The 14,786-nt window shown below is 30.2% G+C and overlaps 1 protein-coding gene across 2 annotated transcripts; it reads right to left on the bottom strand.

Moving 5' to 3' along the window:
- Positions 1–6,369: 6,369 nt before the first annotated feature.
- LOC107899059 (2-(3-amino-3-carboxypropyl)histidine synthase subunit 2) lies at positions 6,370–13,364 on the bottom strand. 2 transcript variants are annotated; one of them, XM_016824657.2, is made up of 10 exons: positions 13,163–13,343; positions 12,870–13,060; positions 11,333–11,441; positions 9,664–10,003; positions 9,111–9,180; positions 8,896–8,963; positions 8,359–8,474; positions 8,164–8,270; positions 7,272–7,411; positions 6,370–7,003 (listed from the first exon to the last, which is right to left on the bottom strand). In XM_016824657.2, exons 1-10 carry the CDS (start codon positions 13,337–13,339, stop codon positions 6,750–6,752), a joined length of 1,572 nt encoding a protein of 523 aa, XP_016680146.1. In that variant the 5' UTR covers positions 13,340–13,343; the 3' UTR covers positions 6,370–6,749. The 2 variants fall into 2 exon arrangements, with proteins under 2 accessions (XP_016680146.1, XP_016680145.1); XM_016824656.2 differs by having other exon boundaries at positions 8,896–9,180; positions 13,163–13,364.
- Between the last annotated feature and the right edge of the window lie 1,422 nt (positions 13,365–14,786).

Here is a 14,786-nt window from a genome sequence, read left to right as displayed (position 1 = left end):
CTAAATATTACATGTTTTTAAATATATAAATCTCAACGCATCTAACATTTTTTAAAAGTCAAGTTCAAAGTTAAACCGCGTCAAGACCTACTGGAATTGGAGTCCAAACCAAAAGTAAATGCACAATTAATAAAAATAATAGGTATGAACATAGCAGAATGGTTAGAAAATATTTTTCAACAATAAAACAGAGAAAAATGCATTGAAAATAATAGGTATTAGTATGGTTTATGCTACGCTTTGTATTGCATTAATTATTTTTTGAGTTAAGTTATTTAAGTAAATATTTAAAGATTAAAATATATTTCAAATTTTTATACTTTTTGTATATTTAAATTTTAGGTTTTTATTTTTTTATTTTTAGAAATTTAATCACTTTATTTTTTAAATTTAAATACAATTGTTAACACTATTAAGCTCTTTTGCTAAATTCACACATGTGTAAGATTTTAAAATTTAGAAAAAATATTTAGCAATCATGTGACAAAAAAATTATATTGCAATAGACTTGAATTTAACAAATATTCTAACAATGTCTACAGCTCTTAAAAGTTACATTAGCGTTTCAATTAAAATAAAATATTTGGACTAACCAATGACATTGTAAAAGTCGAGGTATCAAATTTTGTCAAAAAAATTAAAGTTTAAAGATTAAATCTTAAATTCGAGTGTAACATAAGGACCAAAATTAAAATTTGACCATTGGTGTATAATAATAAGTTTGAGAATTGCATAGGGACCAAAATTAAAATTATACTATATTTCTATATAGTATATCAACATAGAGATCAAAATTGAAATTTTATCATTTTTTTATATAATGAGAAAAAAAGGGACCCACGTGTTTAGAAAATTACCAACATATACATACAGTTTAGAATCATAAAAAAAAATTGTTACATGCAAATTGCAGCTGTTTGGGTATTCTACTGTTTCATGCTTAGTCAAAGCAACCCACAGACTCAACCAAAGCTTAAGAAAAAAGGAGGATGCGTGTCTGTAGAAGAAACCCATTGGACATTCTTTTAATATTTAGGAATAGATGCCGTGAGGGACCTTTTGCCCAGATCAAGGGCTTACTGTGGCCGTATAATTGGGTCCATGAGAGCCCACCGATGGGCTCCTACCACTGATTGGTTTATTTACTAATTTTTGAAAAAAATATTAATTATTATAAAAACTATCAATAAAATTTAAAAAATTCTATAAAATTAGGTTACTAATAAAATTAAAAAAAAAAACATCCTAAACAATTTTATCTATTACTCTATTACTTCATAATTGTTGAGTTATTCTCTCTCTAACATTAAACATTTACTCATTGTTATTATTAATTAATTGTTGACCAAATATAAATAATTAATAATAAATATTATGTAATTTATTTAATTATTTATCAAATTAAAATGCATAAAAATTATCTCTCATGGATAAATTTTTCAAATTATTTAACAAAAATAATAAAATAACATATAATTATATTTTAAAAAAAATGTCCTAAAATTAAAATATTATTATTGTATAAAAATAACTTTTTTTAACTTAAATTATGTATGGATATGTTTGAAAATACTTATGGCAATTGAATTTGAGTCTAATTATTTGTAATTACCCACTTAATTAGTCAAATTCTCAATCCTAAAAATTAGAGGGTGTTAAAAGCTTCAATTACATTATTTGTAATTACCCACTTAATTAGTCAAATTCTCAATCCTAAAAATTAGAGGGTGTTAAAAGCTTCAATTACAATGGTTACACAAATATATTATTGGATAAATTATTAAAATAGTCATTTTTGTTTACCTCAGGTTACATTTTAGTCACTTATGTTTGAAATGTTACGTTTTAGTCACATTATCGCATTGTAACATTTAGTCACCGAGCCGTTAATTATCGTTAACGGCGTAACGATAAGCTGACATGGCACATTAAATTATCATTTCAAACAAAAATTTTAGGTTAATTTATACAATCGGTCTTCATATTTTTTCGTTTTGAGCAATTTAATTTTTTTCTTTTATGTTCTTTTAACTTTCCTTTTTTTCTTTTCATTCTCCTCTGTTTTCCTCCATTCTCTATTTCTTTTAACGTAGTTTTTCTATATTTGTCATTTGTTAAAACTAGTACCTATACTTTTATTTTTTTGAACAATTTATTTTGTTTGAGTGAGGTAAACTTGTGGATTAGTTTTAACAAATAGAAAACATAGAAAAACTACATTAAAAGAAATGAATAATGGAGGAAAATAAAGGGAGAAGCAGAAGATAAGAGAAAATAAAGAGAAAAAAAAAGGAAGTTAAAAGAACATTAAAGAAAAAAACTAAATTACTCAAAACAAAAAAATATAGGGACCAATTATAGGATTTAACTTAAAATTTTCGTTTGAAATGATGACTTAACGTACCGCGTCAACTTACTGTTACACTGTTAATGGTAATTAACGACTTAGTGACTAAAATGTTACAACATGATAATATAAGTGACTAAAACGTAACATTTCAAACATGAATTACTAAAATATAACCTGAGGCAAACAAAAATGACTATTTTGATTGTTTACTCATATATAATTACACTCATATCCAATTAAATTATCATAAACTTAAAATTAATTAAAACAAACTCATTTAGGTTTAAAAGTTCTAAATCGACACATGGTAGGGTTGAATTTAGACCGAGTCTAATATTAAATTTATATAATCAAAATGCACACAATTAAAGTTACATATTTTAAAATTTGTGTAAATCTGATTAGTTGTTTGGTAATGTTGTTGGAGGCAGTGGAGTGATGCAAGTGGATCCACGGATGTATGTGCGTAGCTGGATCACAACAAGGCAGTGAGCGGCAACTAGGCCGACGGCAATATGTGTATTTACTAATTAAACATTAAAATTAACAAGACTTGGTACTGAGTATGGACTCAAAATTGAATTTTATCGACTTGAACTTAACATGTATCCGAATTGAACAAAACTTAAAAACTAATTCTGAACTTGTGAGATATTATTATATTTGAGTTTCATTATTATATGATATTTTCAATCCAACCATTTAGACAAAGTTTGCAATTAACACCAGTAGCAGCAGAACAGCCAAATTTTGGATCGAGTATAAAAGCTTTTGATAAAATTTGAAGAAGAAAGCAGTCCTAATATAATCATCCAAAATCGATGTCAGAAAATGAAGAGTATATTTCTGCAGAAATCCTCTTATCGGATCTGCAATAACAACAAGTACTAGAGTTTATAGCATATTTTGCAGCGCGCCATCCAATCTTAAAGGGGAACTTGGCAATGCACAACACCATCGAAAGTGGCCCAACAATACACAAAAAACAAGCACTGCAACCGAACTCTATTAAAGATGAAGGAGAAGGACTTGGGTTTGTGTGATTACGTTTGCAACCACTGGATTTTACCTGCACTTTATCTCTGATGGGAAACTTGGTCTCCATTTTGCCGATGCTGAGAACAGTTGCAGTTTCGGTGAAATGCCTCAATGGGTGGAGAAGTTGAAGCAAATGAATGGTAATTTTGCTTGCAAGGATGAAGATGAAGGAACTGAAGATTTAAGTGCATCTTTGGTTGTGGAAATTGCTGAAAAAATATTCCTTTGGAAGCTTTGCATTGCTAGGGTTCTATTTTTAGTCAATTTCACCCTCGAATCAAATATCATCTCATTATCCCACCGGGCCATGCCTTAGTAGCTTTTCCTTCTATCTTTGCTAAATTTTATTGATGAGGTTGGTAAAAGTTGCAATCAGAGCCAGAGGCTAATCTACGGTGCCTGGTTGTTGCGCCGAACTCTTAAAATGTAAATTTGTTATTAGATTGTTAAATTTTTTTTAGTAAAGTAACATTATATTTTGATCCTTAAAATTATAAAATTTAATTTAATTTAATTTAATTTTTTAAAAATTATAAAAATATAGAGTATAAAAAATTAAAATTTTATATAGCCTCTAAAAAATTATTCTGACTTCACCTCTAGTCAGAAAATATTTTTTTATCGCTTAAATTATAATTTTATTATTATTAATTTAAAATTTTATTATTTTAAAGACACCATGTCTTTTAATTCTCTACCACGCTCTGTCACTAATTTATATATAATTACATAAATTTAATATAAAATTCAACCAATAGAAAGCTTACATTTTATATCTTCAGACTCGAAAATCTCCTTTTTACCGCTAAATGAACCTCTCATTGGCATCTCTCTCGAAAACAGAAAAAATCTCATTAGCATCTTTTGCACTTTATATCCTTGAATTCTTTTATAAGTTTTTAGTCAGTTTATTTATGACCGAGTCTTCATACTCTTTAAATTTTTAAAATTGAACTCCTATATTTTTATTTCTTTGAATTTAATCCCTTTATTTTTTTATATAAAAATTAAATTTCAATTGATAATATTATTTCTAGATTTTCCTTAAATTTGAATATATGATATTTCAATATTTAAAGTTCTGATTTAAAAATTAAAGTCTGATCGATGAGACATATTCAAATTTAATAAGTATGAATTAATAATATTAATTGAATTTTATTTTTTAAATTAGAGATTAATTTCATAGATTTAAAAACAATATGTTTGAATTAAAATTTAATTGCAAAAGAAGTAATAAATGATTTAAAACGATAAATTATTAAAATATAAACCATAATTATAAAAATAAAAAAAGAAATCATCAACCGATTACACCAAAATTCCAATAAGAAGGGTGATGTTAGCTCTACATATGTAATACTGCTGATGGTATTAGTAGTTATTCCCTACTTTTTGATAAATAAGCCGAACCAATATTGGCAATGGCATCTCTCAGTTACATTACTTTTGATTCTTTTATATATCTGTATTTTTCATATATTTATATAAAATACTTACTGTTATATCCAACATATTTTTTCAAATTCAAGTAACGTCAGATACCTTAATAGTAACGTGCGCCGTCTTGCCTCTAGCTTTACGAGTGCAAGGTTTTTCTGCCCTAAGTGCATGATTAGCCTCGCTTAGTCAAAGATCTTGTTTGCTTTTGTTTTTTTTCATGCTATCTGTTTCTTTCGTTTGCAATGGAGAGAGAGACGGAGAATCTTTCAATTGAAGAGAAGGAAGATGTGGAATTAGTTGTTGGGCCAGAGGGTCTTAACAATGTAGTTGTAGATATTGATTATGAGTTATGTCTTATTACAAAGTTTATTGGGGAATAGCAATCAATTTTTCGTTGTCTTCGTGGAAGCCAATATGGGGTGCTAGTATAAAGCCAATTGTTGGTAACGGTTTGTATCTCATTTAATTTTTTTTCATGCGGTTGATTTGACAAAAATCTCCGAATATTTTTCATCATTTAACAATTGTCTTTTTTTTATTCATAAATTTTTTTATTCGAAGGCGGTTAATTTTTTCTATGTAGATTTTTTGGTCCAATAGAGTGGTTGCAATGAAAATTGATATTAGTAAAGCCTCTAACTAGGTTGATTGAAATTATCTGCAATTTATGTTAAAGCATCTAGACTTTCATCGACAGTGGATGGATTGGATAATTCTATGTGTCACTTTAGTGAGTTACTCAATTTCTTTTAATGGTAGTGAGATCGGGCTGATATCACCAGCCAAAGGGACCTACTTTTACCTTATCTTTTTTACGGTCTATTTAAACTATGAACCTAAAATATTATATAGTCAATGCTAATTATATAAATAGAAAAGGTTTTCTTACGCCATATCGTGAGGTATGATACTATTTGAGAGAATCGTGCTAGCCATAAGCATCATAGACACCTCATGAACTATTTAATATGACAAATTCAGGATTTTGAAAACATGGTTGAAAAGAAATTTGATTTCCAAAAAATTATTTCTCATATTAACATCTTGTAAGTATAGCATAAAAAAAATGATATATCATACTAGCATGTAATATATTTTATAACTTCAGTCATAGGTGAAAATGATATAATCATGTACTTCTAGAGTATATAAAAGGAAGTTTTATTTATCTTAATGATGTAAATTCATTTCAAATTAACTTGATCAAAGACTAACAAAATTTCAAATTAACTTGATCAAAGACTAACAAATAATGATAAAAAGTACATGTTAAATATTAAAAATGGAATAACTCAACAAATAAACACTAAAATAAATAAATAAAATTACATTTTTTTTTTGCTATTTTTATTAACACTCATATTATCATCTACATTTTTAAACTAGCAGAATACATATAATTATTTAATTTTAATTTTTATTACTTGTTTAGAAATTATTTTTACCATATTAATACTTTTTTTATAATAATTAATCTTTCTAAAAATATAATTATGTAACTATATAATTACAATTTATAGTATCAAACATGATACGGAGAATTTTAATGCAATTACACTTTGTCAACCAAACACATTAAAGAAATTACAATTCATTGTAATTACACTCTCGTTCAGTTACTCTATTCTGTCCAAACATACCCTATATGTTTATTTTATAAGAACAATGCAAGGCTGCAGGAGAGCAACCAGCCTTTGCATTGCTGTACCACAAAATAAACTTTGGACCCGATAGATCTATAAACCAACCATTGCAATAACTCCGCGGAAGAGCTTCCAGTTCTGAACCAATAAGCTAATGTTAGTATAGGGATGGCTGCTCCTTGCACTCTGGCCATGCTCAGTTCAAGGATATCGGTACATTGAATGCGGATGCGGCTCTCCAGTCCCGAACTTTTTTCCTTGACTTTTCTCAAAACTTACAAAGTTTCAGGCTCACTTTTCTCATCTTTGTAGCCTGATGCCTTTCCACTTCTTCCAATTAAATATGGCTCGGGTGAGGATCTGTTGGCTTGTGTTTCAAGACCATGATAAGATCGAGTAACAAAAAATTCAGCTCCCGATTTAGCTATTCCTCTGACAAGAGAATCAGGGTCTCGGTTACGCAATTGCAGAGCCTTCTCAGTTGCATTAGCTAAGGCAAGAGTGCCATCATTATCTCCATCTCCATTCTCTGTATAACATTACATTCCCACCAATGTGAAACCACGTAGAAAGGCATTGCTTAATAACTCATCCAAGCAGAATATTATCAATAAAACAGTTACCATGAAAGCAATAATAGAGTTCTACAGGTAAAACTGGTGCACCCATTATTTCATATACAAAAAGGAAACACTCAAAGCATTATGCAGACAATATTTTCAGCATAACTTTCGGAAAATAAGAGAGTAGAAATTTGAATACCACCAATAATGGACTTAAAAGTGAGGGATATGTACCTTGGAGTTCAAAATCTTCAACATATCCACCTTTAAGGAACGAAAACCGTGCTTCTTCAGGTTGCTTACTTACCTCCAATTGAGATGAACTGATTAAATCTCGAAATTCCATTACATATGTTCCCGTCCACTGGCTTCCTCTAAAGAATGTAATTTCCAAATCAAATATCCAAAATGGAAGCATAAATATACCAGATATTTTATGTACAAGCACTTGTATATGTCAACAGAGCATTTGTCCTACAAAGTTCTCATGTTATATGCTTTACCACTTCGACAGCATATCTCCCCTCAAATTTAGTTTATTTTTGCCTATCATTTGAATTTGTAGAATACAAACACAATAAACATCATCTTTCTATGAGAAATTTCACAAAATCGACAAATATACAATAAACGAAGAACAAATTAACAATTTAGAACAATCCATGTAGGTTAGACACTCAGCATGTGAGTTCCAACAGTAGCAAAAACTTTTGTAAAGCAAACATCTTTATTCATCGCTTCTTAATATCTTTAATATTACATCTTTCTTCAAGTTAGAAAAATAGAAAGTCCGGGACAGAATAAAAATATGCAATTGGCCAGTCTCCTCAGTTTCACAAAGCATACAGTCCTTCAATTTTACTATGTTCACTAAGAGAGAGGTATTGCATTAAACTGGCAGTTGCATAAGCATTCATATGGCCTACCCAGTTACACCATAAAGCATAGTTAAGTTGAACTGGGAAAATAAAAAAACGACATATATGACTAAACCTGCAGATAGAATGCTGAAAGGATTTGGGAATAGGGGACAAGCAGAGAGAGGACAGTCAAGACATTTTAGAGAAAGTTAAGTTTATTCTCGATCAAATAAAACATAAAATGAGAATAGTTAATGGTTATTCACCTGCTGAAAGCTAGCATGGCTTCAAATGGAGTAATAACAGGTGCTAAGAACTCTTTGCTATCCAAAAGTGCAGTTTGCGCACATGAGATGTAGATGAAAACATCACACTGCAAAAATGTAATAATTTTTAGATTAACCTCAAAGTCTTTGACTTCCTAACATAGAGACTATCTACAAGCATGTCTGAGAGGTTACTTCAGGAAAATTAGCAAGTTTGGCAGGGTTTGGTCTTCCCATGACAAGAGTGTAGGCCTTTTTCCCAGCAAGCATGATCAGTTCCTTCATCTGATGAATCATGTGAAGGTAGCCAGCTGCACAAAAGTTACCACCTTATTTTGGACACTTTGATGCATGTAGAAAGTTCCAAGAAAATATAAAATCTTAGATGAGCCTCAATAAAATAAAAATTCTAAAGAACATCTCCGACAAATGCAAAATAAAAAATAACAGAACTATGGATTTAGGGCAGTATACACACATCTAATGTAAACAAAAGTAAGCATTACTTCCGGACCAATATATTAAAAATGTTTGGATGAAGAGTTATATGTGCATGGATACTAAAAAACAACACTATTAACATGGTCAAAATGATTTTAAAAAGGTAACCATGTAAACCCAACAAAGACACTTCACATCCATAATCCAATTCCTAAAAATAACAATTACAAGGAAAGGAGGAGTGTCCTCTGCATAACTTTTAAGTTTAGGAAAACCACCATGAAAACTTACCCACACCAAGAGTTCCTACCAAAATCCCAACCATATTAGCATCTTTTGCTCTCTCCACTAGATAATATCTGCAAGAAACGGCAGTCACATAGTGCAAAACGAGTAACACAATACCGTATTGATAAGGGTGTTGCTGAATCGGGAAGAGAAACAGCAAACTTTGAGAAGGGGTAACGAAAGTAGTGAGCAGAAGCACGAAAAGTTGAAATGCACACCGACGCTTAAGGATCCTTTTCTGTTGTGAAACATCTGTCACTAATTGATCCTCTGTTGCATCATATCTGACTAAAAACAAACATCAAATTTTAAACAAATAGCTTCCCAATAAGATAACATTATCATATTCTTCAGTCATTGTTAAATGTGTACTGTACATGGATCACTAGAAGAAGCTAATTTTCCGAAATCATGTGTACTGTTTCCTTAATCAAAATGTCTGAGAAAGTCTAGCAAGAGCATAGAAGAAAGTATATCAATGCATGGTAACAAAATAGAAGGAAATCAACATATGATTGCATGCACAGTGGGAGTCTATCATTTAACTGGCTAGATGCAGAGGAAGAAACGTAATTCTTACTTACGAAAAATTATGCCAACTTACCAAGCAGAAAGCTAACAAAAAGGTAAATTCATGTCCATAGATGCAAACAAGAAGTAAAATGTCCTTGCTCTGTGGTGTATGTACTCATATAGCTTCAGGAATGAATGCATTAGTAATTACTATATTCAAAGATGGGAGTATCTGGGGAAACATGGCAACATGTCTACCTATCTCACAGCCAATAAATGTCAGCACAACATTGGAAAAAGCTGAATTGTCAGGCCCAATCCATAAAAGCAAGTAATCTTCCACTCTCCGTCCTTCTAGTAGATCCCATATCAAGCCTCCTAGACTACACCTAGTACCAGTTGCCGCACCTAAACTGTTAACAGAAGAACAGCTGCCCAAATATCCAAGTCCGTTGGACTTCCTATGATCTTCTAATGGATTAATAGAGGAACACATAACATCAGCAAAAATGAGCTCCAATTTGGTCTTAGGCATAGCTTCCACCAATGCCTCTTTGATATGTGATATCGCATGTGCATACTCTAGCCCATAAAGAACCTGCAATATCCAAAAACAAGATAGGAATTCTGAGAATTGAGAAAGAGAAAAATCACCATAGGAAAAACATAATGAATCCTTTCCTCAAATATCTTTGAAGTGACCCATAAGAAACAATCATGATGATTATGTCAGGGTGCAAATATTTGGCATTTAGATAATATTTCCTTCTCGTCTTGAAATATGTTGCTTGCATACAATGAAGAAGACCTTTCACAAATAAGGCAGAGAAAAATGAAACCTCAGGAAAGAGAAACATAAGCAGAGAAAGACCATAATGACTCTTTTTTAGTACTTTTCTGAATAATAAATAACAATCAACTTTGAGCATTTGGCATTTCCTTCCATCTTAAGATAATGTTGCCAGCTTACTCAAAATAAAAAACCATGTCGACTGCGCATTATGAAGGGAACCTTTCATGAGATGGAGAAAAATGAAATCTCCGAAGGCCCCGAGTATGAAGTGGCATTGACAAAAATAAATCAGCTGATTCAAATGAAATACTTAAATAGCAAAACTAAAAAGTCTATACGCATCTTATCTGCCTTGAAATCCATACATATAACAATGTTTCCATGACAAGTAAATTGCAGCTAGAAAGAGATGCTTGTAAGAGGGTCAAATCAGATTGCTCTTCCGGATGCTAGATTTGAAAAATCACTTTATTTGAAATCAAGGGGCTTATTGTTTTCAGCTATCTACTTTATAAAAATAAAAGTATTTTGCTAATGCTAATTGCAGCAGCTGGAATTGGGCTCCATTTAAGGATCAAAATTTATTTTCATTTTCTAAAACAATAGCTAAGCCTTTTCCTGCTACAAAAGTCCAGGTACGTGAATCAGATTGAAAAATACTTTATTCAAACCATCAATGCGCTCAGTAATAGTGAGGTCCCTTTTCATAGTTTCAGCTAGTCCTCTTTGGTCTCTTCCTCTCCCTTGCTTGACATTAGTGTCCTCCATTAATTGATATCTTCTCACAGAAGCATTTATAGGTTCCTAAACATATTTCAATAATTGGGCCTCCAATGAATGTGATCCTGACCATTTACCATGCCCCCATTCCTAATGTTACTTGTATTTTTCTCATTTTAGATCCTTTTTCCAAAGAGAGAGAATCCAAGGCAAATTGGAACTAAAAACAAAAGACTCCAAAAATATATCTCATATCATCAACTGAGACATATCTACATATGCAACTACGTGAGCTAAATGCTAAAAATACAGAAGAAATATTTATTAGTTTTAACAAAAGCTATCTATGATTTTTTATCACAATATAAAATGGCTTAAAATTGACAAGCAGAAATTCTACATTACTTATCATACCACAATAGGTTTTCCATTGGTCCCAAAGTAACTTGATAACTTCTCAACACAAAGAGGTATGCTGATTGAAGCCTTTCCAAAAACACAGAATGCAGGAAGAGTTGAGGTTCTGCAACAAAAAGTAGCTTTTGATATACAAACATATTTAGTACAACACAAAGTTTACGGGGAAAAAAATTGAACCATTTCTAAAGTCAGAATTCTTCAAACTGAACCATCACAGGAGAAACCCATAAAGCATAGAAACCAAGAGAAATAAGCTAAGTTCAAAATCCCATTAGTCAATCCCAAAAACTGAATCATAAACCATAATAACAGCTAACTCTTGCAACAATTACTAGCACCCTTAACTTGTAACCATCTTCAAGAAACATTAAAAATCCAACTGGTGTAACTCTTAGGATAAACTCCTCCAAGAATCCCATGATTTGAAAACAAAGCATCCTGTGGATAAGTTCCGTTCCCATAGAGCTATACATTTGTTTTACATGAAAAAAAAATTTAATCACAAGGTCCTGATTGGGAAAAAAGAAATCACAGGATGTTATGTGGGGAAAGATGTAACCACAAGTGGTGAAGCAGTGTAGCTGAAGTATAAGCTGATGATTGACCATTTTCTTATGAGCAGAAACTAAAAGGTCAAGATAATTTAAGCTCCTCCATATTAACAGGTATCAAGAAGAAAAGATCTTTCTAGACTCATATTCTTGAGTTTTGGTACACCAAAACCTTCTCCAAAACTAATTTTTTTGCAAGACTGAGGATTTAGGTATTCATCAATCAGCTTTAGCTTCTCCTTAGAAGTGGTCTAAACTCTAAAGTTTCACTGCACCACATCATCAAAAATCTTTATTACCAAGAATTTAAACCCTTATCACTTTTTCCAACTCTAGACAATTAAAACTCATTACATAAAATATTACAAGTCTTTCCTAGGTCCAAGTACAGGAGGGTTGTCATTAGTAACTTAATAGTCAGGTGCAAAGCTTCGTTGAATCAGAATATAAAAAAAAATACACAATAATTTCGGTGCTATCAGTTTGGACTCAAAATCACATCAGGCATTGTAATTTAATGGCACAACTAAGAGACATAAGATTGCGAAAGAGAGTTGGAGTGCTGCTGACATGAAGCAGCATTTATACTTAATTCTGATACATCACTCACATGTAAACCAGAAATGATTAAAAAGTGTTTTGCACATGAAACCAGTTGTCCCAAGAAAGTGAAAGCTAAAGAAAGGTTAAAGAACATCGCATATAGACCTCAATTAACATGACACTAAATGAAGAAACTAATTAATAAGGTATAAGATTTTCAGGATTTAACACAAGAAATTTGGCTTAATACCACATATTTAAGATATAACAAGGATAATGCAAAAACCAAAACATTCTTAAGCAATAAACAGAGGAAAAAGAAGCCCATTCCAACATAAATGTTCGAAAAATCAAATAATCAATAAAGACCCAGAATAAAACTACATCTCTGCTTCCCAAGACAGACACAAAAATAAGTTTTTTTTAAAGGTACTTACGGGCTGAGACAGGTATGGCCATAATGTATAACGCAATCAGCACCGATATGAGAAGCTCCCACTTCATCAACACAACAACTCCCAAATGTTGTGTCTGCCATTACGAATAACCCGACTTTATTACCAGACCCAAGCTTGTTTCTTAGACAAGTAACCACTTTTGTTGAATGTTTCAACAAGTCATCAGGGAACTGGAACCCAAAGCCAAAATCTTCATGAAACAGATGAAACAAATAAAGAGAAAAGGATGGCAACAGCCAGAAAAAATATATATGTAAATATCTGATTACTACCTGCAGAGCAACTCTTGTGAAGTTCCTATTTAGAATGAACTCTGCTGTGCGGCTGATTTCGAAGTTCAATTCCAAGTCCATGGCTGCTGGCAGACTAGCTCGCCTCTGGGTGCGGCTCCAGGAAGAAGAAGAAAGTGAGGGAAAGACTGAGCCTTGGGCTGGGTCCTGCAATGGCATAAAAGGCCTGTCCAATTTAATCCTAGCTGCTATTAAAACAACTTTTATTAAATTATATTTTTTTAAGAAAATTTATTTATATTTATCAAAACAATAAAAAATTTAGAATTAAAAAAAAAACCCTCATGACTCAATGTTTCTTATCTTAAATCTCTACATTGAATAGTTATTTCAAAATATTATTATCAAGCTAATTTTTTTTAAATTAATAATTATTTAACATGCATAGTAGCTTGAAAAAACGTGCTTACTTCAATTAAAATAACATAATATTTTAAAATATATTATTACCTTTATACACATTTTGTATAATTTAGTGGAATATTAGCATATTCAATAATTGTTTAAAAAAATTCTAATGAAAAAATGAATTTTAAATGTGTATGAAAATGAAATTCAATTTTTATTAAATTTTAGATTATTATTTGATTTTTCTTTTAATTCCAATGCCAAGGCTAAGAAATCTTACTTGTGGAAATAAAATACTCTGTATGAAATAATTATTTTTATTTTCTTTTTTATTATAGAGATGAATTATAGGGGTTTACCATATGGAAAAGCATTATTTAGTACCTACTTAGTTACTTAAATGCATTACTTACCATGTAATTTTAGTTTAGTAATATGATTTTTAATCATAAATTATGAGTAATTATTTGATACATAGGTGGTGACAAAATTTTAATTTCACTTACGAAGTTAAAATTTTTCACCGTCAATTTATCAAATAATTATCCTAATTTTATTAATTTTTTATATCTAATCTTTAAATTTATTTTTCTGAAATAAGATAGTTTTGACTAGTTTAAGCTCAGCATTTAATTAATTAAAATTTGCTGCTTTGATGGATAAATGAGACCTAAACTCACCGTTTAAATAGGGATATAATTAAATATGTGTATTCAATCAGTTTAGTTGGTTTGTTTTTTATATATCACAATTTAAATAAATCAATTTTAAGAAATCAAATTAAACTGAACTGATTTTAAATTTCAGCTAAATAAACTAAACCGAAAATACTTGATTTGGTTCGGTTTATCTATTTTTTTAGGATGAAAAATATGAGGAGTTGTGCAAATGAATTTTTTTTATAAAATATTTACCTTTTTAATGGTAACTACATAAGTATACAACTGTCAGATTTTTTTTTAATATTTTCTATTTAAACTCATTTTAAACTATAATTAACAATGTTATTAAATGTACATCGAAGATTTAAAATTAATTAATAAATATAAAATGAGATGAGACAGAAAACTTGTGAATAACTATTGTATACCTCACAACGTTGGGGATTTCTGTAATTAATTAAAAATAAAATCTTAATTATACTTAATAATTGTCAAAAAAGAAAACCTTTCAAAAAAAAATTGTGAATTAAAATATTATTTCATATCTTTAATATTTTATGAAAATAATTTTGAAATTAAATCAAAATACATCAACA

Source organism: Gossypium hirsutum, chromosome A09 (genome assembly GCF_007990345.1).
Source record: "Gossypium hirsutum isolate 1008001.06 chromosome A09, Gossypium_hirsutum_v2.1, whole genome shotgun sequence".
Classification (NCBI taxonomy): Eukaryota; Viridiplantae; Streptophyta; class Magnoliopsida; order Malvales; family Malvaceae; genus Gossypium; species Gossypium hirsutum.
The sequence above is the reverse complement of the archived record's forward strand: the minus strand, read 5'-3'. Positions and strand labels throughout refer to the sequence as shown.

Bases quoted from the DNA above. Each gene is read 5' to 3' on its own strand.
- LOC107899059 (XM_016824656.2), bottom strand. From the start codon at position 13,339: ATGCCATTGCAGGACCCAGCCCAAGGCTCAGTCTTTCCCTCACTTTCT. The intron at 13,061-13,162 runs GTAGTAATCAGA...TTTGGGTTCCAG, and splicing joins TCACAAGAGTTGCTCTGCAG to TTCCCTGATGACTTGTTGAA. The intron at 9,181-9,663 runs GTAGACATGTTG...GTTTGTTTTTAG, and splicing joins ATTTATTGGCTGTGAGATAG to TCAGATATGATGCAACAGAG.